This window comes from Rhinatrema bivittatum, chromosome 8, assembly GCF_901001135.1.
Source record: "Rhinatrema bivittatum chromosome 8, aRhiBiv1.1, whole genome shotgun sequence".
In the NCBI taxonomy this organism is placed as follows: Eukaryota; Metazoa; Chordata; class Amphibia; order Gymnophiona; family Rhinatrematidae; genus Rhinatrema; species Rhinatrema bivittatum.
Genome location: NC_042622.1, coordinates 210,865,124 through 210,889,597, shown reverse-complemented (window position 1 = coordinate 210,889,597; position 24,474 = coordinate 210,865,124). Strand labels below are relative to the sequence as shown.

The 24,474-nt window shown below is 45.3% G+C and overlaps 1 protein-coding gene across 7 annotated transcripts in view; it reads right to left on the bottom strand.

The window, feature by feature from the left end:
- Positions 1-24,474, bottom strand: part of FKBP6 (FKBP prolyl isomerase 6) — a 53,662-nt gene that overhangs the window by 19,311 nt on the left and 9,877 nt on the right. For 4 of the 7 annotated variants that reach the window (XM_029614514.1, XM_029614513.1, XM_029614516.1 and 1 more), the window contains exon 7: positions 9,033-9,142. The exons of 2 other annotated variants lie outside the window; for them this stretch is intronic. In XM_029614514.1, the coding sequence (XP_029470374.1) occupies positions 9,033-9,142 (110 nt within the window). Of the gene's footprint in view, positions 1-6,949; positions 7,037-9,032; positions 9,143-24,474 lie in introns of all 7 variants that reach the window. One more of the 7 variants, XM_029614515.1, reaches the window with a different exon arrangement.

The following is a 24,474-nucleotide window of genomic DNA, read 5'->3' as shown; positions in this document are numbered from 1 at the left end:
GCTGTGTTTAAAAAAGGATTGGATAAGTTCTTGGAGGAGAAGTCCATTACCTGCTATTAAGTTCACTTAGAGAATAGCCACTGCCATTAGCAATGGTAACATGGAATAGACTTAGTTTTTGGGTACTTGCCAGGTTCTTGTGGCCTGGTTTTGGCCACTGTTGGAAACTGGATAATGGGCTTGATGGATCCTTGGTCTGACCCAGCATGGCAACTTTTTATGTTATCTCCATATTCTTATAGGCATCTTGAAAAACATGCAGCTTATTCCAGGACTTCAAAATTAATTTTTCCTATTCTGATATCTTGAAATTTTCTTGGCGGGCAAGCTTAATTTTTTTTAAGTATAAAACAGGTCTTGGGTAGTTTGTTCTTTTAAAAAATCAAAAACACAATAAAAACAAGGCTCAGGATCTCTCTCTACTAGGACCCATAACTCACTTATCCTTCCACGATATGTCAATGAGCAAAACAAGAAGTACATAGTACAGGCCTCAGATAAATCTGCATCCCTCAATATACCAGTGCCTCTGCTCCAGGCACTGTTTATTCTACATCTCTTGAAAGGTTTTCTAGTCTCACCTACACATTTTTGTTTTATTCACACTTTCCTTTAAAAAGGAATTCACTGCTGAAACACAGCTGCATTAAGGATAGTGGATGAGTCATTTTTTCATGCAAATATTTTTTAAAAATCTTTTTTTTTTTTTTTTTTTTCATTAATTTTTATTGAAACTAGGTCAGTTAAGCATACAACCAAAGAAACACTCTCCATGCCAAATCAATGTCAAAGAACATAGACAATAATAAACAGGGATATAATGACATGGCAAGTGTCATAAGAAGATATACCAATAATAACAACAGACTTTAACAGTACAACAGCCTGTATAAACCATAGTATACCTCAGCAGGCATGGCTGAAACTAGTATTTTCTTTTTAATTAATTAAAAAGAAAATACTAGTTAAAAATCTTTTTAATGCATTAATCCTTGCATGATAACCTAAGTGATATTCCGACACTGGTAACCCACCATCGTAAGGCTATAAGAATGGTCAAACCAAAGATCCCTCCAGCCCGGCTTCCTGTCTGATAGTGACTGCTTAGAGAATGTAAGGAACAGGCAGGGCATGTGTCGAGTTGTCCACCTGTTGGCACATCCATCCAGTTTCCAGAAGTCATGACTGATTTATGCTAAATAACTTGCGATTAATCCCTACCATCTGTCTAATCCCTTTTTAAACCCAGTTATCTCCACAACGTCCTGTGATTAAGTCCGACGGGTTAAATACGTTTATTTAGTTTATATTCCACCTTTTGGCACTTCAAAGCAGATTACATTCAGGTGCTGCGGATATCCCCAGTGGGCTTAAAATGTAAGGACCTGATTTAGTAAATCTGTCTCTGTGTCTATTGGAAAAATTCTTTAAAAAATCAGGCCTAAGTTTTGTAACAGACAATGGAGGATAAAGTAACCTGCCCAAGGTCACAAAGAATGGCAGTGGGATTTGAACCCTGGTTCACAGCCCACAATGCTAACCATTAGGCTTACTCTCCTCCACTGTGTTAAATCCTTCCCTCCTGACGCCCACAAGAACAAGGGGGTTCCAGATGAAACTAAAGCATGCTGAATACTTTTCTGTTTACTATGTGATGGGTTGACAGAAATGCACATGGAATTCAAGATGAGGGTGAATGTTTTGTTTGTAATTCTTAATTCCAAATATTTTACTTTTTTTTTTTTTTTTGGCTCTGCAGCTTTCCTCTTCCTGCTTTGAACCATCCGGCTCTACTGCAACCGTCCTGTTGGGCTACAGCACCGCAAGCCATGTTTGCAACGCTGCAAGCTTTCCTTCCTCCCTCCCGTTTTACATCCAATCTTCTGCCTCGCTTAAGCCGCGTCATTGTACCGGCAAATCTTCTTGTTTGGGATCAGGCACTGGAGCTCCTTTCAAAACCCTGTTTAAGTATATTTCAGAATCTGGTCATTTCATGTTTATTTTGCATTCCCTGTTATGTTCTGCCACCTTGGGCCTTTAGGCGATACAAACATGAACAAATAAACAAGTTCCTGTTAGCATCACCGTGTCTGTCCGTCCATTGAGGATATGCTGCATTCAATTCTAAATTGTGCTCCATAGCCAGTGTGAACTTTAAACAACTTGTTACACTTTACTTTCATGTTTATTTTTACTTTGTTTTTGCAGGCGGGTGGAGGGCTATCATGGGCGATCACTTTGAAGTGTCATGGGTTGGGATGGATGACTTGGTATATATAAACCTGAGGAAGATTGCTCTCGTGTTAGCATTTCCAAGTCGGCTTGATTTGCACATACGATGACGGGAATGAATCTCACGCTCTTGAGCCAGGGTATCCTAAGTATGATCTCAATCTCTCAAATTTACTGCTAGAGCTATTCTTAATGCTTGCATTTGGTGGGTCATTTTACACATGTTGGACAAGATCTTAATCTTTCAAATTTACTGCTAGTGGATCTTCTTAATATTTGCACTGTGCCAGAGAGCTTCCTTCTATGGGCCATTTCACGTAGGCTCCAGAATGATTTTTAATCGAAGTTTCTGTAACACACTGTATATTTGAAGTGCTTTTCTCTTGGGTTAGTGTCTCCACATGGATTGTTCTGCACATACTATAGCAGGAATGAGCCTCACTGTATGGATCCTGGCCTCTGTGTGGCCCTCCTGTCTGCATGAGCGGCACAGGTTTGTCTCGAAAGTACACGAGTCAGCACTGCTAAGTCTTCAAAGCCTGCCTCACTCACTGCTCTCTGCTCATCGTGGAGTCTCCCTTACTCCTTGCTGTGGTCACTCTACCACCTTGCCTTAGGTTCTGGTTTTTGCTTCTTTTTCTGGTTGGCCTTCCTAGTGGTTGTCTTGTTCGGCTTTCTGGTGTTTTCTTTGTCCGGTCCCTTTCTTGCCATAGGACTCTGTTTCAGCTTAGTCCTGTCCTTGTCTTGCCCTGTGCTTTGTTTAGTCTTGTTCTGGGTCCTGCCTACTTGTTTGTCTGTCCCTTTTGGTAAGCTCCTTGTGCTTTGTCTTGTGGGTAACCTTTCTGTATCCTTCAGCCAGATTTGTCTTAATGGATGCCCCCTTATATCCCTATCTCCAGCTAAGGCCTGCTAGCCACCAGAACCCGCAGGCCCCTCCTAAGGTTCCTGAGTCCTGTGAGATTACCTATAGCCAGCCTGTGTGGCTGGGACACTCATTCTTAAAGCAGAGTTGGGTATGATCGCGGTCTCTTCAATGTCCTAATGCTCTTCTTAAAGCCTGCATTGTGCCAAATAGAGCTTCCTTCTGGAGCTCATAAGGTGTACTATACATAGGCAACATATTGAGGTATGCTTTGAAGTTATTTTTAAATTAGGCTGATGATTCCCAAGATGAATGGGACTATTAATATATCTTTCTGCCACATTTTCCTGGCCTCTGTATATCTCTGTCCTTGATCTTTCTTCTCTCCATACGTAGTATAGAACAAAAAGCTCCTTATTAATACTTTCATTAGCAATACTGTTCTCTCTCAAAAAACAAACAAAAAAAAACCAAACAAAAACACACACACACAAACATGTCAGATTCCCTCCTTGCAGTGCTCTGGGGTCTGCTGCGTGGGGACTTTGTGGTGGGAAGGCACTGGTTGACCAGCCAGAGTGCCTCACACTCTCCTCGGCAAGATGGGGCTGGCTGTATGTGAACCACACAGACCTCCCTGCACAGCCCAGCATAAGACAACCATGTGTGCGGAGGTCACATCAGGTCATGCAGGATGGGAGACAGCCCCATGCCTGGCAGACCACAGGCTTTGTTGCGGCAGTTCTCAACAGACCCACAGGACAGCAGCAAGGTCCGTGCTTAGAGGACAGAAGGCTGCATGCAAACTTTCAGGATCACGGCAGAGGCACAGGTAGGAAGAGGATGAGAGTGGGAGGGCGGAGAGACAGGAGGCACACTGCTGGCGTTCCCGACCAAGGCCTAGAGAAAGTATGCCAGACTCCCTCTGTACAACCCCTGGCAGTACAGACTTCTCTACTTGTTCTCCTTTACCATTATATCTGGTTTTCCAGCATCAAGTTTTATCATCTATTGAGATGGAAATTTCCTATATGATCAAAACTTCTTTGTTCCCTGCAAGTCTATCATCCCAATGTTTTTATAATAATACTACAATGTAATGTTACCTTCCACCGGATGAGCTGTGCTGCTTTATTATGCCTTTCTGTATACAGGCCTCCTGACCTCAGCATGTCACAGCCAGAGGAAATGGCAAATCATCTTCAACCTGGGGAATGTTTTTTCTGTGCTAGTCTGCGTCTGCCAAAAAAAGCTGCTCTAGGCTTGAGGGAAGAACCATCGTCCCCCAATGCCTCCTGGGACAAATGCAAACCTGCACAACCTCATGCAGCAGGAAACAAATAAATGCTTTCCTCAAAACTTAACCATTATCAGATCTTTAGGAAGTTTTGACGCTTCTGCAGTCTCTTCCTCCAGCTGTAGTATGTGCAATGATGAGACATCAAGGCCGACAATTCACTTCTATGACAGTCTTAATAAATTCGCCTGTGGACTTCCCCTTCCGGAGGAATCTCTCCTTCCTCTAAATCTCTCTCCGGAGCCAGCCATAAAGGACCTAAATCCATCCAGAGATCCTCCATGATCTTCCTCCTCCTCCTGATCCCCCCTATTTTTCTCTATCCTTTTCTTATCCGCGAAGAGGAGAAACCCAGAGGGGCTGTACGCTTTTTACTTCAGTCTCTGGGGGCAGATCAGAGACGCAAGCAGAGTGCAGGGTTCTCCTGTGTCATAGAAAAGGTTTCCAGAGCTTAAAAAAAAAAAAAAATTCCACCCACGAAAAGGCAGATAAATGCATCCCCAGCACCAGTGGAGCAGGCAATGCTACGCTAGAGCACACCTCTGAGCCCCGGAGGGAGAAGGAAGAGAGGATGATTTTGCTCTCCTCTCTCTAAGGAGGCCTCAAGAGGGTTCTCTGCCCCCTGCAGGGCAAAAGGGGCGGGGGGGGGGGGGGGGGCTTCCTCCACCAGCTCCATGGCCTGGGACCCTCTTGCCAGCCCAAATTCCCCCATGGAGATCTCCTCCCAGGCCGCAGCGCATTTGTAGCACAATTGCACAAGACTGCCTGATTGTACAGATCTCGTGCTGCAAGCATATCTCCCCCTAAATATACACTCCCCCCCTCCCTGCAGCAATCCTAAAATGCTGGTGGTGCTCTCCCTTCTTGACAGAGATTCTCCTGCTCCGACATGCTGAAAACGCTAGCCCTGAAAAGTTCTGCTCACTCCGCCCCGGCTGCAGCTGCAAGGTCAGGCTTTTTTTTTTTTTTTTAATTTTTAAATTGTTCAACCAGTCAAGAACACATTTAAAGAGGCAGGCACCCATGACAGAAATTCTCCTGACTGACCCGATGTCTGGGGAAGTGAAGGTGAAAAATGGGGGGAGAAGGAGGCATAAAGGAGGCAGACAGAAGAAAGAATCACAAATGCTGCCTTGCCCCTGGAGTATTCACAGCTCCCTTCAGAGGACGAGGATTTTAGCCTTCACCTTTTGAACTTCCCTCTGCAATCTGACCTCTGCTACTGGGTTTCGCTCAACTGAGGGAGGAAGTCTCAGATGTCACTTCAGGAGCACCTAGGCTCGTTCCGATCCGGACAGGCCTACGTCCACAGAACAGTATGTGTGCTCACAGAGAACCCCGACAGGCTGCTGTCACCTTCGTATACTCCTGCACAGACATCAGGGAGTCTGTCTATCTCTGTCTCCATCTAGTGGTTGGTGGGCATACCCAGTTGCATAGACGAAGAGGAAGGTTTTTTTTGTTTATTTTTCTTACAGTTAATCAATGCTATACTGATGCTTTTTATTTTTCTTACAGTTGGAAATAATGGCTTTATTTCATATCAACTGGTATTTGGCTCCATGTGCTTTTTTGTTGTTGTTGTTGCCCTTCTGTTCTGTCACCATTAGGTTATTAATCTCAGTTTGATCGTTATTCTATCTGAAAGTACAGTGAACAGCTTATAGATAGGAAAGATACTGATCGATAGTTTCTGGGAATGCTAGTAGGGTCACCCTTTAGGAGGAGAAGTGCTCTTCCTATCTGGTCCATTGAGTTTTGCAGTTTGTAACATCTCTTCATCAAGATCTAGCAATGTTGGAGCCAACAGTCCATTAGGGCCAGGACACTTCTTAACCTGGTTTCCAGCTCCTTTGTGTTTACTTCCGTTTGTGATTTTTGCCTTTTCCATGTTTTCCTGTATGCTGGGCAGACCTTCTTCTTCTTCTCTCTTGTGTTCTATAGGGTACTCCCAATACATTTCTGTTTCACTTTTCGTTGGTGATGTGCTAATTGCAATAAGGTTCTTTTTTCCCCAGTTTCCTACAGAATTTATGTTGGGGGGGGGATTTTATGAACATTTTGAGAACTAAATCCTCCCCCCCCCCCCCCACAGCAATATCCGCATCAGCAACAGGCCGCGAGTGCAAGAACTCAGTCAGCGCACATTCACGGGCCTGGTCCCCGTAGGCTGCTGGATGTTATCACTACCACTACTGCTAGATTCATGAGACCTGAAAAGGGAGGACAGAAGGAAAACTGGTGGGCTGAACGTGCAATACCATGGTACAGCTACATCTTTACAAAACCACCAAAGCACGTAAGAGAAGACTGCAATTGGATGTACAGTCCTTGCAAGTTACAGCTATTAAACCAACATTACTATTCTGCAGTTCCGTCTGACTTTGTCTGCTACTCAGTCATAACCATTTGTAGTTCACCCAGCAATTTAGCTGGTTCCCTCCCTCAGGACATTCTCGTGTACTGCACCAGCCTCAGTTACCTTTAGTGGTGGAGGAAGTCACCACATATCAAAACCCGCTCATATCAATACATCCTGCTGCCTCCATCTGCCTTACCTTAAATGCCATCACACCGAAGGATTCAGAGGAGCAAACATCCTGCAGCACATCATCTTTTGTTTCTCCATGTAGTCTCTGTAACAGCTGCAGTGGGAGAGAAAAGCCTCACCTCACATCCACGTCACAGGCTGCTCGCGTCCATCCCCACTGATCTCCCGCAGCTCAAACATCCCTCAATCAGCATTTTCCCTTACAGTCTGTCTACATTTATCACCCCTATCAATCTCTTTTTTCCTCTAAACACTTGGTCAATTTGTTTTTAACATTTGTGTTATTATCACCACTATACTGGTTTAATCCTATCTTGGGTACATAAAATAAGAAGCTCTGGTGCCGGTTTGTGCACAGAGTGCCGGCCTCTGTGGGTTCAAATCATACAAAAAAAAAAAACGGTCAAGCAGATGGTGCAGTGGAACCTGGCCCAGAGTCAAGCACTGTATTTCTCATGATGGACATAGAAATCAAAACCTACCCTCTAGTACCCACTCACCAGAAATCTCCCTGACCAAAACCCCCACTTCCAGACTATATCTATCCAAGTGGTGCCTAACTCGCTTCTTAACTAAATATGTGCAATTTGTTCCCAATGCACCTAACTTCCTTACTCCTATCTAATGGACCCCACTTATCTATTTACTTGCAACCTCTCTGTACATATCCATTACTTATGTACTCCATGCCTTGTTACTTTATGGGCCTACCTTTATGAAAAAGCAGAATATCAAACGCTTATGAATAAATACAAATCTCATCTTCTACATCTCTGTCCACAAAATCACCGAATCCTGCTGTATATTTACAAAAGGGGGAAGAGTCTGCTGTGAGCTACAAAAATGTAAACATTTATAGTCCCCATTGCTCACAAGTTTCCTTTCTCCAAATGATTACAATTCTTAATATTAATAAAGTACAAACCATCCTAGAATCCCATTCAACATCTTAGTCCAACAGGAACAGATGCTATTAATTACACAACTGCCTGGTGCCTTCCCTTTAGCCAGTTCTTTACCCAGTCCAAAATGTCCCTCACAAACCACGCCTCCCTAATTTGAAAAATCAGGCTTTCATGGGGTTAATTTTCTCATCACAAAAGGGTGAATCTGGCTTCTGATTCCACATAGAGTCACGGTCAATTCCTATCAACCAGCCCCATTATTTTCCTTGAACCAGGGAACGTATCAAATTTGCTTGCTAGGTGGCTTTCGTGATTTTCTTTACAGCGGATATCAGGGAAGGTCTCCAGTCTGCTCCCCAGCATGTCTGGTGGCGGCCATATTGCCAAAATTCTGACATCCAAACAGATTCATCCAGCGAGCGAGACCTCACAGCCAGTATGGACCTTAATGGGACCCCGTGAGTGTGAGGTAAACAGGATACTTCCAAGCATAGCCGTTTCAAGGGGCAAAAGTGAACCGCAGAGAAGTGGCTTAGATAAGTGTAAAAATAAAACCAACCACCACCTTTCTTAAACGAAATTCAAAGCGGGTTTCAGCATATTTGAGAAATACAGATGCTTGCTGAAATTCAGCAAGCATTTGTCTTTACCTTGTACACCGTACCTTTCACATACTACACAAATCATGGAAGGAAGCAGGTTTTTTTGTTTTTTTAAAGTTCAGATATTTTAAGAGAAAGAATCTTGATAAAGTTTGCAAGAACATCTACGAGCCCCAGTTTATGTGATTTCCCAAATCCTTCAGGCTTCAGACAAGAAAATCCGAGACCATTTGTATATAACACCAGTAATAAATGTGTCCCCACCCATGAAGCATGAGGAGAGGGGAAGCAATGCACCGGATAACGTTTCCATGTCCCTGCCCCTCTCTCCCATTCAGTGCCAGGAGAGGTGGAAGCACCGTGTAGGTACCACTGTCCTTCCTCACTCTGTGGTGTGCTAGTAAACGGGGAAATCTTATACCTCCTACCCCCCCCCCCATGCAGCGTAACAGGAAAAAGCACTGTACACGTGTGTGTGTGTGTGTGTCCCCCCCCCAGAACCAGGAAAGGGAAAGCTCATCAACGTACGCCCGCCACCCCTGCTTCGCCATGCAGTGCAAGAAGGGAAGGGCTGCGTACGTACCCTGCTAGCTTCTTCAGCTCGTTGTTAATATCCTTGTTGAAAGGCTGCACTTTCTGAGCTGCAACGAGGAAGCCGCGTGCTCTTTCGTACTCTGTCATGACGAGACAAGCCTGCCATCGAAGAGCAGAAGAGAAGTAAGGGAATGCAGATAGGACAGGTTTACTGTGCTACAAGACGGTTTAAAATAATTTCTTCTTCCCCGTGACACCAGAGGCCCCCCACACAGTTTGCTGCAATTCTGCTGCCAGGCGACCGCTGCAGAATGTGCCTCTTGCCGTGGAAGGCAGCAGCAAACTCCATTATGCCAGTGGCTTCCTGCTAGCCTATCACTTGAGCCCATGCTGACTCCCCAACCCCATTTTGGCAGCTCCCACTAGGAATAAAAATTGGGCTGATGAAACCAGAAAGCCATAGCCATCTTTGATATTTTTCTAGCAAGGACTAATCTGGTAAAAAAAAAAAAAAAAAAAAGTTCCATGAGAGTCAGGACCATCACAAGACAGTGGCTTGCGTCCATGGCAAGGGGCAGCAGATAGTCCCCCCTCCAGTGACGTGGCTGAGGAGCCCCTTCAATGCCATGGCTTGCCCAGCTGCACTCAGAGCACCTTGTGTAAATAAAACAAGATACACTCCCCTACACGCGCACCCCCACTCGCTCTCTCCCCTAAATACGCACTCCCCCCTCCAGCCAGTCAACCTCCATCCTGTCCTCATCTCCATACCCTCCAAATCAGCTCTTCCCTAGGTTTCTAAGTCCCCCATTACTATTTCCGGAGGCTTGCGTCACTGCCACCTCCAGAATACCTTCTGGTTTTCTTCTGGTGCTGCACAGCTCTCAACTGGTGGGGAGAAGGATATAACTTGAGAACTTATCTCCAAAACATGGCATCAACTGATGTAATACTATTGAGTAGACAAATGAACATCAAGGTAGGAACAGACGCCCAGTTGCATACTTTAAAGATTTCTCTACACAGGCATGGGTCTGGGCTGCGTAAGTAGATAAAAGTTCCGGTGGAGCGTGCTGAGAAAACTCAAGTTGTCTTACGAATTCCCTTATGCAACTCGGTAATATGACTATGAATAAATTTGAAAGGGAAACAATACAAGCTAGTAATCCTTTGCTGCTAAGTTGTTCTGCTTTCTGCAAAAAAAAAAAAAAAAAAAAAAAAAAAAAAGTTTTCTTTAAGTAAAACTTCAGGGCCCCTTTCACATCTATAGAATGCAACCCTGCCTCTTTAGAATTCTGTGCAATAATAATAAATGGATTTTAGTGGCACCATCACCACAGACAAATCTAGACCGCTAAACCAGAACACACTATATTATTGCTGTTAATGCTCTTACCGGTTTGTCTTTTCACCAGAGAGCAAAACATTTCCAGTCTGCATCACAGGTCTTGTTCACAGAGGCCTTTCTTGCTCATAGCAGAGCAGAAATGACCTTGTTAAGAGCAGCCCTTGGCTTTCCGCCTGCAACTTGAAAGAAAAGCCCTGGTTTCGAACACTAAAGGGTCTGAATTATTCAGGGGACCTTGACTGTCTGTCATTTCTGGCACCCTGAAGGGCCCCCAATGTCATCAGATCCAACAAGTCTGGAAAAAACACAGACATTTGGGCACATGAAGAGCCATCAAAGTTACCTCCTCATTGCTTGCTCTTATCTTTACCAGAATTTGAAGCTACAAAACACAGGCAGGGAAAAGGATCTGGAGAGATTTTTCCATTCCTGGACCAAGGCATGTGGCACTGCTTCCCTGAAACGACTGAAGGAACGTTGGGGGGGTTTTGTGAGCTGGACATCAGATCCGTAACAGGAACATTTCTCCAGTGCTCTGCAATTCCCCATTCTCCTAGCCTAAAGGCCATTCTGCTTAGCCACTTTGCTCATACACTGAGTCGTCCTGAAAAGTGAATGAATCACTGGCTAAATTTTAGCACTTTCAATATCTCCTGAATAATTCTGGCACTCTTTGTGCCCCTTTTCCTGTCCAGGAAAGGGTGGTTGGTAAGTTGCAACTCTGTCTGATGGTATTGTTTGTTACAAATCAGATTCGAAAAAGACCTGATGCAATAAATAAATCCTTCACCTCCAAGACACGCTTCCTCTGGCAACCACACTGCTTTTGCAGGCTAGTGAGGAAGGGTAACCCCTACCCCTCTTTTTGGGCATTGCATCAGTAGTGATCTGAATACCCCGAGGTGGGCAGAGACTCCTTTCACTTCTCCAGATTTGGTCTGCACAGCCGCCACGCCAAAGAGTCTGCCAGATCTCCAGAGCCAACATCAATCACGCTGAATCAGAGCTCCACAAGAAGTGCCACGCTGGGTCAGACCAATGCGCCATCCAGCTCAGCATCCCGTCTCCCACAGAGGCCAGTCTGGGTCGCCAGGATGTACCTGGCCAAACCCTTACATGCTACTCTCCAAGAATTAAGAGGTGGAGAAACCAAACTATCTGGCTAATAATTATTTATAAATCTGTCTTCCAGAAACCTGTTACAAATTTTATTTATTTATTAACACAGTTATACTACTAGCCTTAACCTTCTTTTCTGGCAACAAGTTCCATAGCTTAATTATGCATGGACTGAAAAAATATTTCCTTAGATTTGTTTTAAATCTACCTGTTCCTTTCAGGCAGTATCCCTTAGTCCTAGTACTATTTGATAGCAGTGGATATTGCACTGTTTTATAAAACTCTACCACAGAGGTGATCAACTCCAGTCCTCGAGAGCCTCAAACAGGCCTGGTTTTCAGCAGATCCACAATGAATATGCATGAGATAGATTAGCATGCACTGCCTCCATTTTATGCAGATCTATCTCATGCACATCCATGGTGGATCTCCTGAAAACCAGGCCTGTTTGTAGCTCTCGAGGACTGGAGTTAGCCTCCCCTGCTCTATCATATCCCCTTTTCCTCAAGCTGTCAAGCACCTAACCTGTTTAACCTTTCTTCATAAAGGGTGCTGATCCATCTTCTTAATCACTTTTGTTGCCTGCCTCTATACTTCTAGTTCTGCAGTATTTCTTTTTTTTTTTCAGGTGTGACCACCGGAATTTCTCAAAGTGCAATCAGACTGTGGATTGATGCAGAGACATTATTACATTCCCAGTTTTGTTTTCTATTCCTTTCAGTATAATTCCATACATTTTATTTGCCTTTTTGGCTGCTGGAGCACATGGAGCTGAAGATTTCAACATGCTGTTGACAATGACCCCCAAGGTCTTTTTCCTGGGTGTTAACCCTTAATATGGAACCTACCATTGTGTATATACAGGACTATTTTTTTTCTTCTTATGTGTGCATCACTTTACACTAGTCAACATTAAATTTCATTTGCCATTTAGATGCTCAGTTCCCCAATATCCTGCAAGTCCTCACAATCAGCAAGTTTTGGCAACTTCGAATAATTGTGTCATCTGCAAATTTTATCACTTTGCTTACTGTTTCATTTTTTAAATCTTTTATGGATACGTTAAATATTGGTCCAGGCACAGATCTCTGGAGCACTTCACTATTCTCCATTGGGAAAACTGATCTTTAGATGTACTTGGTTTCCTGTCTTTAAACCAGTTAGGAATCTAACTCCTATCCTAATGACTCTGTAATTTCCTGAGGAGTCTCTGATGCAGGACTTTTTCAAATGCCTTCTGAAAATCCAGGTACACTATATCGACTTGGCTCATCCTTATCCACATATTTACACCTTCAAAGATTTTTTAACAAACTGGTCAGGCACGATTTCCTTTTGCTGAAACCAAGTTGGCTTTTTCCCATTAAGCTGAGATGGGGATATATGACAAAAGATATTTAAGTACCTCAGAGATATCAATGCACAGGAGATGGATCTCTTTCAGTGAGGAGTCATGGGATAAGGGTGAAAGGAGGTTGACTGAAGAGTAATCTAAAAAAGCATTTTATTACAGAAAGGAATGGATGCTTGGGAACAGCCTCCCAACAATTTGTGGTTTTTGGTTTTACAGGAGGGCAACACTGGCGAGGTGGGTCTTCTTTTAGGCTAAAAAATGGGCATAGCTTTGAATGCTTTATATGAGCTATTATCAAGATGGCTGTGATCATGACTTTTTTTCAGCTTGAACAAGGTATGTTTCATATTTTTTGGGGATTTTATGTTGTGTTTATTAAGGCAGTGAGATTTTTTCTGCTTTTCTTGTGGGATTAGAAAGGGGGGGGGGGGTCGATAGCAGCGACCCAGCACTGAAGAGATATAGTTTGGATAAAAGTAGCAGGTAACACCCCTGAAGAACACTGGCGTAAAACATGTCCTTCAATCCCTTGTCCTAACCGGTCTTGATTACTGTAATTCCCTCTATATCGGTCTCCCAATTTCATACTTACATCCACTACAATTGGTTCAAAACTCTGCTGCCCGTCTACTATCCTGTTCTAAATTCTCCGATCACATCACTCCCGTATTACACAATCTTCATTGGTTACCCATCAGCTGGTGTATTCACTACAAGCTACTCACCATTATTCACAACTTAATCCATAACAAAAATTGCAGGTTATCCTCCACTTTGCATTTATATACTCCTGCCCAGGTCTTACGGTCCCAGAACCAAATGCTCCTACAGATAACCTCTCCAAAATTCACTAGATTAGCAATCTAGCAATCTTTTTCCATAGCAGGCCCCATTATTTGGAACTCCCTTCCCGCACAGGTCTTTTAGCCGATCCCAAGGAATTCAAAAAGGCACTAAAACTCACCTATTCAAATGTGCCTTCCTAGAATAACATTTCTTTCAACTCTGACCTTCCCTTTACTTCCTCTTCACATTCTCTTCTTTTCTCAATTTCATCTTTCATTCCTTTCCCCCTTTTAATGATTCATTTGTATTTATTTTCTTTGCTATTTTTATTATGCTTGCTTTATATTATGCTATTACGTTTGTTTTATTTTATCTTTTTGTATATTTTTACTATAAACCGCCCCAAACTTTGGAGGGTGCGGTATATAAGTATTTTAAATAAATAAGTGATCGCTACTAATTTCCCCCCACTCTTCTTGGGTCCTCCACCTAATACAGCAGAGTATAGAGAACTGTTCCAGTATCCACAGGATCTCCTATCTGATTGTATTTGAACTATGCCTTAACAACTACAATGATGACGTTTGAGAATAATTTTTGGATGGATTACAACTGGTTTTTTTTTTGGTTCACAGATTTTGGAACTGTGGCATTTATCTGCCCTCATTTTGTGGAATGAAAAAATTGTTTCACCGCTGTATTTCTTGAAGAGTGGAAGGAGAATATAGTATAATTGGTTCTTACCTGCTAACTTTTGCTCCTGTAATACCACAGATCAGTCCAGACCAGTGGGTTATGCATCCCTTCCAGCAGAGAGTCAGAGAACAAAAAACTTTGAGGCACTGCTACTTAACCGAGAAAGCCACCTGCAGTCCCTCAGTATTGACCTGTACCCAAGCCAAGTTTAATCTAAATACCCCTTGAACGGACAAAGGGATCAAAGGATTGGAAAACCCTCAAATTGTAAGCCTTGTTTGTCCACAACAAAACAATCTGAAACACTGGAAAAACAGCGGAATCTGCCCAACTTTGATACACCTTAAGGTAAAGATTCTTCCCTTATATACTTGGCAGGAAAATCAGTCTTTCGGAGTCAACTGGGAAGGCCTCTAGACTGATATGTGGTATTATCAATTTTCCTTTTCTGAACATATCCAGATCAGTCCAGACCAGTAGGATGTACCCAAGCACCCCTAAACCAGGCGGGCACCTGAAAGACCTGTGTGCAGAACACACTCTCCAAAAGACGGCTCGTCCTGCGCCCAGACATCGATATGATAATGCCTGGTAAAGGTATGAATCGAGCATCACACCAGAGCTCTACAAATCTCCTATGGTGACAGCAGCTGACACTCAGCCCAAGACACGGCCTGCACGCTCAAACCCACAGGAATCTGCCACTCCTTACAAACGTAAGCCGAACAAATGGCCTCTCTAAGCCATTGAGATATGGTAGCCTTAGAGGCCTTGTCCCCCCTTCTTTACTCCACTGAGCAGAACAAAACAGAAGATCTGAACGATGAAACACATTAGTGACTTCTAAATATCGTAGAAGAGTGCGCCGCACATCCAGAAGATGTAACTCTCTACCTTGAGGAGAACCTTTTGGCCATTCCAGAAACCCCGGAAGCTCTACTGTTCGATTGACATGAAAGGAAGACACCACCTTTGGAAGAAAGGAAGGTACTGTTCTCAACTAAACTGTCCCTGTAAATCCGCAAAAATGGATCCTTACATGACAAAGCTTGCAGTTCCGAAATCCTTCTAGCCGAACAAACGGCCTCCAGAAAAACCACTTTCAGTGTCAAATCTTTCAGGGTCGCTCTTCTCAAAGGTTCAAAAGGAGGTCTGCAGAGGACGCGAAGAACCAGTTTGAGAATCCAATCCACACCGAAGGATGCAAAACCTTTATCCACTTGAGGAATCTAACAACATCCAGATGAGCAGAGTTGTACCCTGAAACCTGCCTCTGAGCGCTCCCAAAGCAGCCACCTGCACACGAAGCATGTTGTATTTCAAACCCTTGGACAACCCCTGCTGTAGGAAGACTAAAACATGTGACACCTTCGTTGACAGAGAATCTAGTCGACGCTGAAGACATCACATTTCAAAAAGTTTCCAGACCCTAACATATGCCATGGAGGTTGCTGGTCTTCTGGACTGAAGAAGCATGGAAATGACCTGTTCAGAGTAACCCTTCAAGCATAGTCTCCACCTCTCAAAAGTGATCCTCCCGATCCAAAAATATGGGTCCCTGATGCAGCAACTTTGGGAGATGAGCCAATCTGAGGGGACCTTCCACCTCGAGCCGCACCAGATCTGCGAACCATGGTCTCTGCGGCCACTCTGGTGCTACCAGAACTACACTCCCGGAATGCGATTCTATGCACCTGAAGACCCGACCTATGAAAGACCATGGAGGGAAAACGTATAGGAGGATTCCTGTTGGCCAAGGGCATGCCAGAGCATCGAGGCCCACCAGACAGACTTCCTTTCATAGACTGAAAAATCTCTCAGTCTTCGCGTTGATGTGTGTTACCAGACCCAACTGGGGAGCACCTCACCTTGCACAGCTGTAGTTCCATACCTCCGGGGATAAGTCCCACTCCCCTGGATCCAGTTGTTGTCTGCTGAGTAAGTCCGCCTGCACACTGTCTACTCCTGCTACATGCGATGTGGCTAGAGCTTCGAGATGATGTTCCGCCCAGGAAAATAACCTCTGAGCCTCCAGAGCTACTGCATGACTCTTCGTGCCGCCCTGTCAACTGATGTATACCACAGCAGACGCATTGTCTGAGAACACTCAAAACATTCGACCCCTGACCACCTCCAGGGCTCGATGAACTGCCCGTCTCGAGACGACCGATGGACCAGGACTTCTCCTCCGGCCGCCACAAGACCTTGCGCCAATCAGCCCAAGCACACTGTTCCCCAGCCAGAGAGGCTTGCATCCATGGAGACCACCACCCAGTCTGGAGACAGTCTGGAACCATTCCCTTCTCTAAATTGGGACGAGACAGCCACCATGAGACCGAATCTGGACTCCCGAAGCAGAGGCAAGGGAAGATGAAACTCCTCTGAATAAGGACTCCACCTGGACAACAGTGTGCGTTGCAGTGGTCTCATGTGCGCAAATGCCTACGGAACCAAGTCCAACGTGGATGCCGTGGACCCCAGAACTTACAAACAGTTCCATACTGTGGGCACCTCCAGACGAAGGAGACGCTTCGCCTGGGATTGCAAGTTTGTAACCCAGCTCGCTGCCAGGAAAACTCTACCCTGCTGTCAAAATATGCTCCCAGGTAAATCAATGACAGAGTCGGCTCCAAATGACTCTTTTGCACATTTATGACCCAACTGAGCAACTGTAAGGTGATCACCACCCTCCGGAGAGCCCTCTCGCATTTCTCCTTTGACTTCACTCGAATCAACCAATTGTTCAGGTATGGATGGACCAAAATTCCCTTCTCGCGAAGGGCCACTGCCACCACAACTTTGGTGAACGTGCGGAGTGCTGTAGCCAAGCCGAAAGGCAGGGCTCTGAACTGAAAGTATTGACCTAACACCTTGAAGCGAAGAAACCTCTGATGCTCCTTTCGAATGGGGGGGGGGGGGGGGGATGTACAAGAATGCCTCCGTAAGATCCAGGGAGGCCAAAAACTCTCCTTTGCGAACCACTGCTATCACGGTGCGCAGCATCTCCATACGAAACTGCAGGTCTCGAAGGAACCAGTTCACCTTTTGCAAATAGAGAATGGGACGAAAAGAGCCCTCCTTTTTTGAAACCACAAAGGAAACAGAATACCTTCCCTGCTTTGCTCCTCCAGAGGGGCAGGAACAATGGCCTTTAGGGTGAGCAGCCTCTGCAGTCCCCCATACCATCTCCCACTTGCTGAGAGAGACTACATGGGACTCCACAAAGGCCTCTCTTAACAGGCACAAAAAATGTAGGAGCGCAGCCCTCTCTTATTACCTCCAGAACCCAGCAGTCCAAGATAATCTTTTCCCACTCCTCTGTGAAGCTGGACAATCTGCCTCCTACAGCTTCTATGTAACCGTGGGGAACCCTGGCTTCAATGGGCTGACTTTCCGCTCCCAGCACCCTGACCAATTCTCTCTGCCCGGGCAGAGAGGACTGCTGATGCCCATCGCCCAGCTTCGAGACGGATTCAGACGAAGACATGCCTGACCGAAACCTATGGGGATCTCAAAAATGGGCCTGAGCTGGGAACATCTTCTTACTGAGTTTCCTGTCCTCCAGCAATGTTTCCCTTGGACTCCCCCAAGTCCTTCATTAACTTGTCCAAATCTTCTTCAAATAACAGCTTTCCCTTAAAGGAAAGGTTACAGAGCTGGACTTTGGACGTCAAACTGGCCAACCAGTTACATAACCATAGGAGCCTATGAACCGCTACTGAGGAGACCGTGCTGCGAGCCAACATATGCACCAAATCATATAGAGCATCCGCCATATAGGCTATGCCTGCCTCCAGGCAGGCAGCCTGCAAGGCACTACTGTCTCCCGACGTAGCTGGCAACGGGGTCTTCTGAATCAAACTGGCGCAGGTGGCCACTCGCATTCAACGCTGAAACCTCAAACATCCACTTGAGCTGCACCTCCAGCTTGTGATCCTGGACCTCCTTCAAGGCTGCCGCCCCTGCCATAAGAATAGTCATCTTCTTGGTAACTGCTGAAACTACCGCATCCACCTTTGAAATCTTCAGCAGTTCCAGGGAGTCTTCCATTAAGGGATAGAGCTTGGCCATCGTTCTGCCCACCTTCAGACCAGCATCCGTAGAGTCCCACTCCTGGTTAAGAACATAAGAACATAAGAAAATGCCATACTGGGTCAGACCAAGGGTCCATCAAGCCCAGCATCCTGTTTCCAACAGTGGCCAATCCAGGCCATAAGAACCTGGCAAGTACCCAAAAACTAAGTCTATTCCATGTAACCATTGCTAATGGCAGTGGCTATTCTCTAAGTGAACTTAATAGCAGGTAATGGACTTCTCCTCCAAGAACTTATCCAATCCTTTTTTAAACACAGCTATACTACTGCACGAACCACATTCTCTGGCAACAAATTCCAGAGTTTAATTGTGCGTTGAGTAAAAAAGAACTTTCTCCGATTAGTTTTAAATGTGCCCCATGCTAACTTCATGGAGTGTCCCCTAGTCTTTCTACTATCCGAAAGAGTAAATAACCGATTCACATCTACCCGTTCTAGACCTCTCATGATTTTAAACACCTCTATCATATCCCCCCTCAGTCGTCTCTTCTCCAAGCTGAAAAGTCCTAACCTCTTTAGTCTTTCCTCATAGGGGAGTTGTTCCATTCCCCTTATCATTTTGGTAGCCCTTCTCTGTACCTTCTCCATCGCAATTATATCTTTTTTGAGATGCGGCGACCAGCATTGTACACAGTATTCAAGGTGCGGTCTCACCATGGAGCGATACAGAGGCATTATATCCTCCAACTTGTGGATCTTCTTAGGCAAAGGAAAGGCACTAGTAGGTCCTCTCAGTCAGTCTAGGATTGGGTTAACGCCCTCATTATCAAACTCCTCTTGAGTGATCGTCACTCCTAATTCCTCCATCTTCTGAGGAATGAGCGGCCACAGCTCCTCCCTCTTGAACAGACATACCACTCATGGATCATCCCCTTCCAGGACTGGAAACTTGTCCGGATCAGGGTCATCTCTAGACCCATCCGCGTCAGGAGTAGGCACCGAATCTGGGTCAGCTCCAGGTTCAAGGGGTCCTGTTGCGACTGATCTGAGTCTTCACCGTCCCTGGGAAACCCATAGGCAGCCACATGACGTAACAGAGGCATTGCAGGATATCGTCATTCCCCTGAGAGGCCATTTTATACTTCTTACCCGTGGGGGACCGCGAGTGCTCCTCAGCCCATTTTCTCCCTGCATCCCTCCTAGCCAAGTAGGCATTGTGCAGAAGAATAACAAAGTCTGGGGAAAAATCCCCTGAGTCCTCCTCCCCCAACCCTGGGGGACTATCGACCGCATCCCCCTCCGAGGCACCCTGCCCCACCAAAGAGAGGGGAGGAGGGGAATCTTCAGCTCATCCTGCTACCTCTTGCTCAACCTCTCCAGCAGTAATAGGTACGGGCCCAGCCGACCGCCTTGATTCCCTCCACGCCACCCGCCCCCCCCCCCAACTGAGGAGCCCTCCTGTCCCGAGACGCACTCTGGGCAGAGGGAGCAGGCATTCAGTCGCACCACACGTGGTCATTTTTGGTTTTGGCACCATAGCTCCAAAACGCACTATGCAGCGCACTCCCGCTAGGCCTCACACACCGTGCAAATCGCAGCCTCCAGGCTGCCGTCAGGGAGAAATCCAGCCCCCATAGGAGTGCTCCCGGGAACGCGGTCGCCTCTGCTGGCGTGCAAAACCAAAAGCAAGAGAGCAGTCACACTGCACCCTCCCCCCGGTAATACAGTTTGCTGCAATCCCATGGAGCCCCGGGCTATCAGCTCACCGAACACCTGGCCGGCAGCTCCCGCTGACAAGGCCCACCACAGACAACTCCAGACAGACTTCCCTGCTTGCCTTCAAGTTCCTGCTTTATATTCTTCCTTTTTTTTTTTTTTTAAAAACAAAGGAAACTTTAATACGTCCCTGTCCAGATCAATGGTGGCAGAGTGGGAGTCTCGGAGGGTTGAGGGAACCAGATCCCCTGGCTATTGGACCTTCCGGTATGCTGCGGACAAACTCAGTCATGGGTATCCAACCTTCCCGGTCGCTCAGCTCCACCTGAGGGATGGCCCACGAAGGTGCCTAACACCTCAGGGAGCGTCCACCCTCCTTATGCCTAACACTAACTACCTAGCTAACGTTATGTTTATTATTTATTTATTTTTTTAAATATAGCAATCAGACTGCAGGTGTGCATCTCTACCATCTGCTGGAGTCAGAAAAATACTAAGGGACTGCAGGTGGTATTCTTGGTTAAGTAGCAATGCCTCAAAGTTTTGTTCTCTGACTCTGTCTGCTGGAAGGGATGCATAACCCACTGGTCTAGACTGATCTGCGTATGTTCAGGAAATACATTTTTATTGTAATATTTTTTGAGGTTTTGTCTTTTGCCCTTTTATTTTAGTGGCTGTATAGCATTTGTGTGTGTGTGTGTGTGTGGGGGGGGGGGTTTTAAGTGATTCACCATTGATGCAACTCCAACACTACTCTCTGCATCAACGGCAGGGGGTGGCAGGAAATTCGAATCAAACAGTTACCACCACCAAGGGCCCTGAACTTGGTGGTCAGTGAAACAGATAACTAAGGGAGACTCCCTTCACTCTCAGAGGAGCAGCAGGAAGTCCTAGACGCCCCAATCACTGAATTGGAAGTTTCCCAAGCTATCAAACGTCTTAAACTGGGGAAGGCACCTGGCTTGGACGGGTTCTCCAGCCACTATTATAAGCACTTCGTTGGTATTTTAATGGCACCCCAGTGGAATATTTTAATAGCCTTAGAGATGGGGCCACCCTGTCCCCTCACTCCATCTTAGCAGGGATCACAGTAATAGCCAAGCCGGGTAGAGATCATACCCTTTGTAGTTCCAACCACCCTATATCGCTCATCAACATAGACCTTAAACTCCTCGCGAGCATATTAGCGACCTGCTTGAATGAGATAATCCCTGCTCTAGTTCCACAAAGGATGGCTGCTGATATTGTGCGGAAAGTAACATATCTTATGGTGGGCATCTAAAGAACATATCCCCTTCTTATTGCTCTCCATAGATGCTGAAAAGGTGTTTGATTTGGTCCATTGGCCTTTTCTATTCCAAACACTCACTAAAATGGGGTTTGGCCCTGGGTTTATGACTTGGATTGGGATGTTATACAGCAATCCCCAGGCAAGCGTGAAAGTGAATGGCAGATACGGTCAGCCCTTTCCAATAGGCAGGGGCACCCGGCAGAGCTGCCCTCTGTCCCCGTTCGTTTGCTCTGTTTCGCGAGCCGTTTGCCACTTGAGTAAGGGCCTCAAAACAAATAGCAGGGGCACAGTTAAGGAACATACACTCCAAATTATCACATTTTGCGGATGACATTTTGTTCAACCTATCTTCCCCCGTGCAATCTTTACAAGCTGTTTCCTTAGAGATACGCTCTTTCAGTACAGTATCGGGGTTTCGTGTGAACCTAGATAAATCTGAAATACTAAAGGTCACAGTGGCGAAGGATGAGGTGAACAAGCTTAAGGCACTTTTCCCCTTTAAGTGGGCAAAAGGATCGATTAAATAACTGGGCATTCATATTGGTGCCAATGTCCATGACTTAAACTACACTCTACTGGTTAAAAAACTTGACTCAGACATGCACAGATGGGAAAGGGAACAATTCTCATGGCTGGGGTGGATAGCGATTACTAAAATAAGTATTCTCCCGAGATATTTATATCTCTTATTACACTCCCAATTTTTATCCCGGCTTCAGTGCTAAAATTATGGCAGACGGTGATTTATGATTTTATATGGAATAGGCCGCCACAGAGGATTGCGCACCACTACTTATAATCATACAAGCGCTCGAGGAGGGCTTGGGGTACCAAACCTAGCCTGGTACTATGCAGCGGCTCAGCTGAGGGCGATACCGGATATCCACAGATCAGCCCTTGTTAAACAATGGGTCTGCCTAGAAGAGCACCTTACTGGCCCCAATGCCCATTGCGGCTATGTTCTGGCAACCCAGCTTTACATGGGGACCTTTTAGAGCCTTCCCACTGTCCCTGATTAACAACATATAGCTTATGGTTGCGATGGAAACATTGATTAGTGGGTAAGAGGGTCTATTTTTACTCCTCCCACTTATTCAATAATAGACACTTCCCAGCAGATTACCAAAATTGTGCATTTCATGTATGGAAAGAAAAAGGAATATGTTTTGAGCACCGCATACAGGGCACCTCCATTTTAAGTAGGGATGCTTTAACGGCAGCCGTCCAGCTAGAGAAGGTGGACTTCTTAGCCTACTCACAAGCCCGACATTTTCTGGGAACCCCTGTGGTATCCTCTTCCTTAACCCTGGGAAAAACATTATTTGAACACCTTTGCACCAAATCAATCAGGACACGAGTGTTGCTAGCCAAAATATATTCTTTAATAATGGGAACACAATTGGAAAAACCCAAACACATACAAGCTTGGGAAGCAGATCTAGGCACAACATTTGAGCCCAAAACATGGGATCAGGTATTATTTGTCCGCCAGCAAATGTTCGGTCTCTGCCCAGCTACAGGAACACTGCTATAAACTGCTATATCTGTGGTACTTGGACCCAAACAGGTTACATCATATGTACCCCTCTAATTAGTGACCTCTGCTGGCGGGATTGTGGAGCAGTGGGCTCTTTCATCCACATGTGGTGGGGTTGCCCAGTCATATCCTCCTTCTGGGATCAAGTGACGAGCTGGTTAGAATCTACACTATTGATATCAGGGTTAACGGGTGCGGGACTAATGTTGCTAAATCTGCCGCCACCACAACCGGACAAGATTCAACAGAGGTTTTGCCAACAGGTATGTCTGGCCGCCAGGCTAGAGACAGCCCTACAGTGGAAGTGAGGCGACGCTCCTTTGATGACGGCAGTCTTGGCTAGACTCCAATTCCATTACTGTATGGCTGAAATCCAAGCCTATAAACACAGACACTTTAGGACTTTCAGCAAGGATCAGTCGATGTCAGGCCCCCAAGCTGTGAAAGACTAAACTACTGGGCAAATGGATTTGATGAGACTGCTACCGGCCCCATGCACTTACTACTGTTTCCTACTACACGCAGCCACACGCTTCTTGCCTCTGATGGCTCTAGGACGAGACTGAAAAGACGGTTAACTAAGACTCAATAAACGGTTTATAGGCCAGGTTATTTTTGATCATGGTTTGACTGACAGCAGCAGAGCTGTATAGACCACTTGGAGGGGATCTCTTGTATGTATTATGGTATTATTCTTTTGTAATTTGCTGTGCATCCATCAATAAAAACTCGTTTATGAAAAAAAAAAAAAAAAGAAAGTTTGAGGCCTAACTGAAAAGCCCGAGACTGAGGCAAGACCGAATGTACCGATCGCTCTTGTACTGAAAATTCTGCTCTCCCAAGGTAAACCTGAAATCTCTTTGATGACAAGTCCAATATCCTGAAAACTGAGTAAGGAAAGAGAGTCTCCAGGCCTGAATGTCAGGATCAGAGACCTGAGGACTTTTGTCCAGAAATATTTCATGTGAACAAATCTGATCAACCTCTTTAGGTTCCAAAAGAATTCTTTTGTGACCAGAAAATAACTGGAACAGATCCTTTGTAAAGTTATGAAACAAAGGCTTACATGAATTGTAATTGCTTATGGTATGTCCAGTTTGGACTTAACCTTGCTAAGTGGTACAGTTTCAATATTCAGCGACATTCAGTGGCCGCCACTTAGCTGGACAACTTTTTATCTGGCTAAAAAGAGGGGGGCGCCGAGCTACTTATCCTGCTAACTTAGCCAGATAAGTTAGGCCTGCTATTGAGCAGGTCTGAAAAGTTAGCCGGATAAATGTATCCTACTATTAGACAGCCAGGTGTATTTAGCGGTGCGGTCACACTACTGAAAGTCCCAGGCAGGTTAGCTGTATAGTGGCTGAATATGAACCTTCATATGGAATTCAAAAGTAAAACAGAAAATTATTCCAAAAGCATTTTTTTCTTACCAGATATTAGCACATCAAAAATTAACACCTAAAAAAAAAAAAAAAAAAAAAGCCAAACAAGGTACTCAAATCTTGAACAAAATTTTGAAAGCATGCCAGAGAACAGCCATAAGAAATTGCCATGCTGGGTCAAGACAGAGGGTCCATCAAGCCCAGCATCCTGTTTCCAACAGAGGCCAA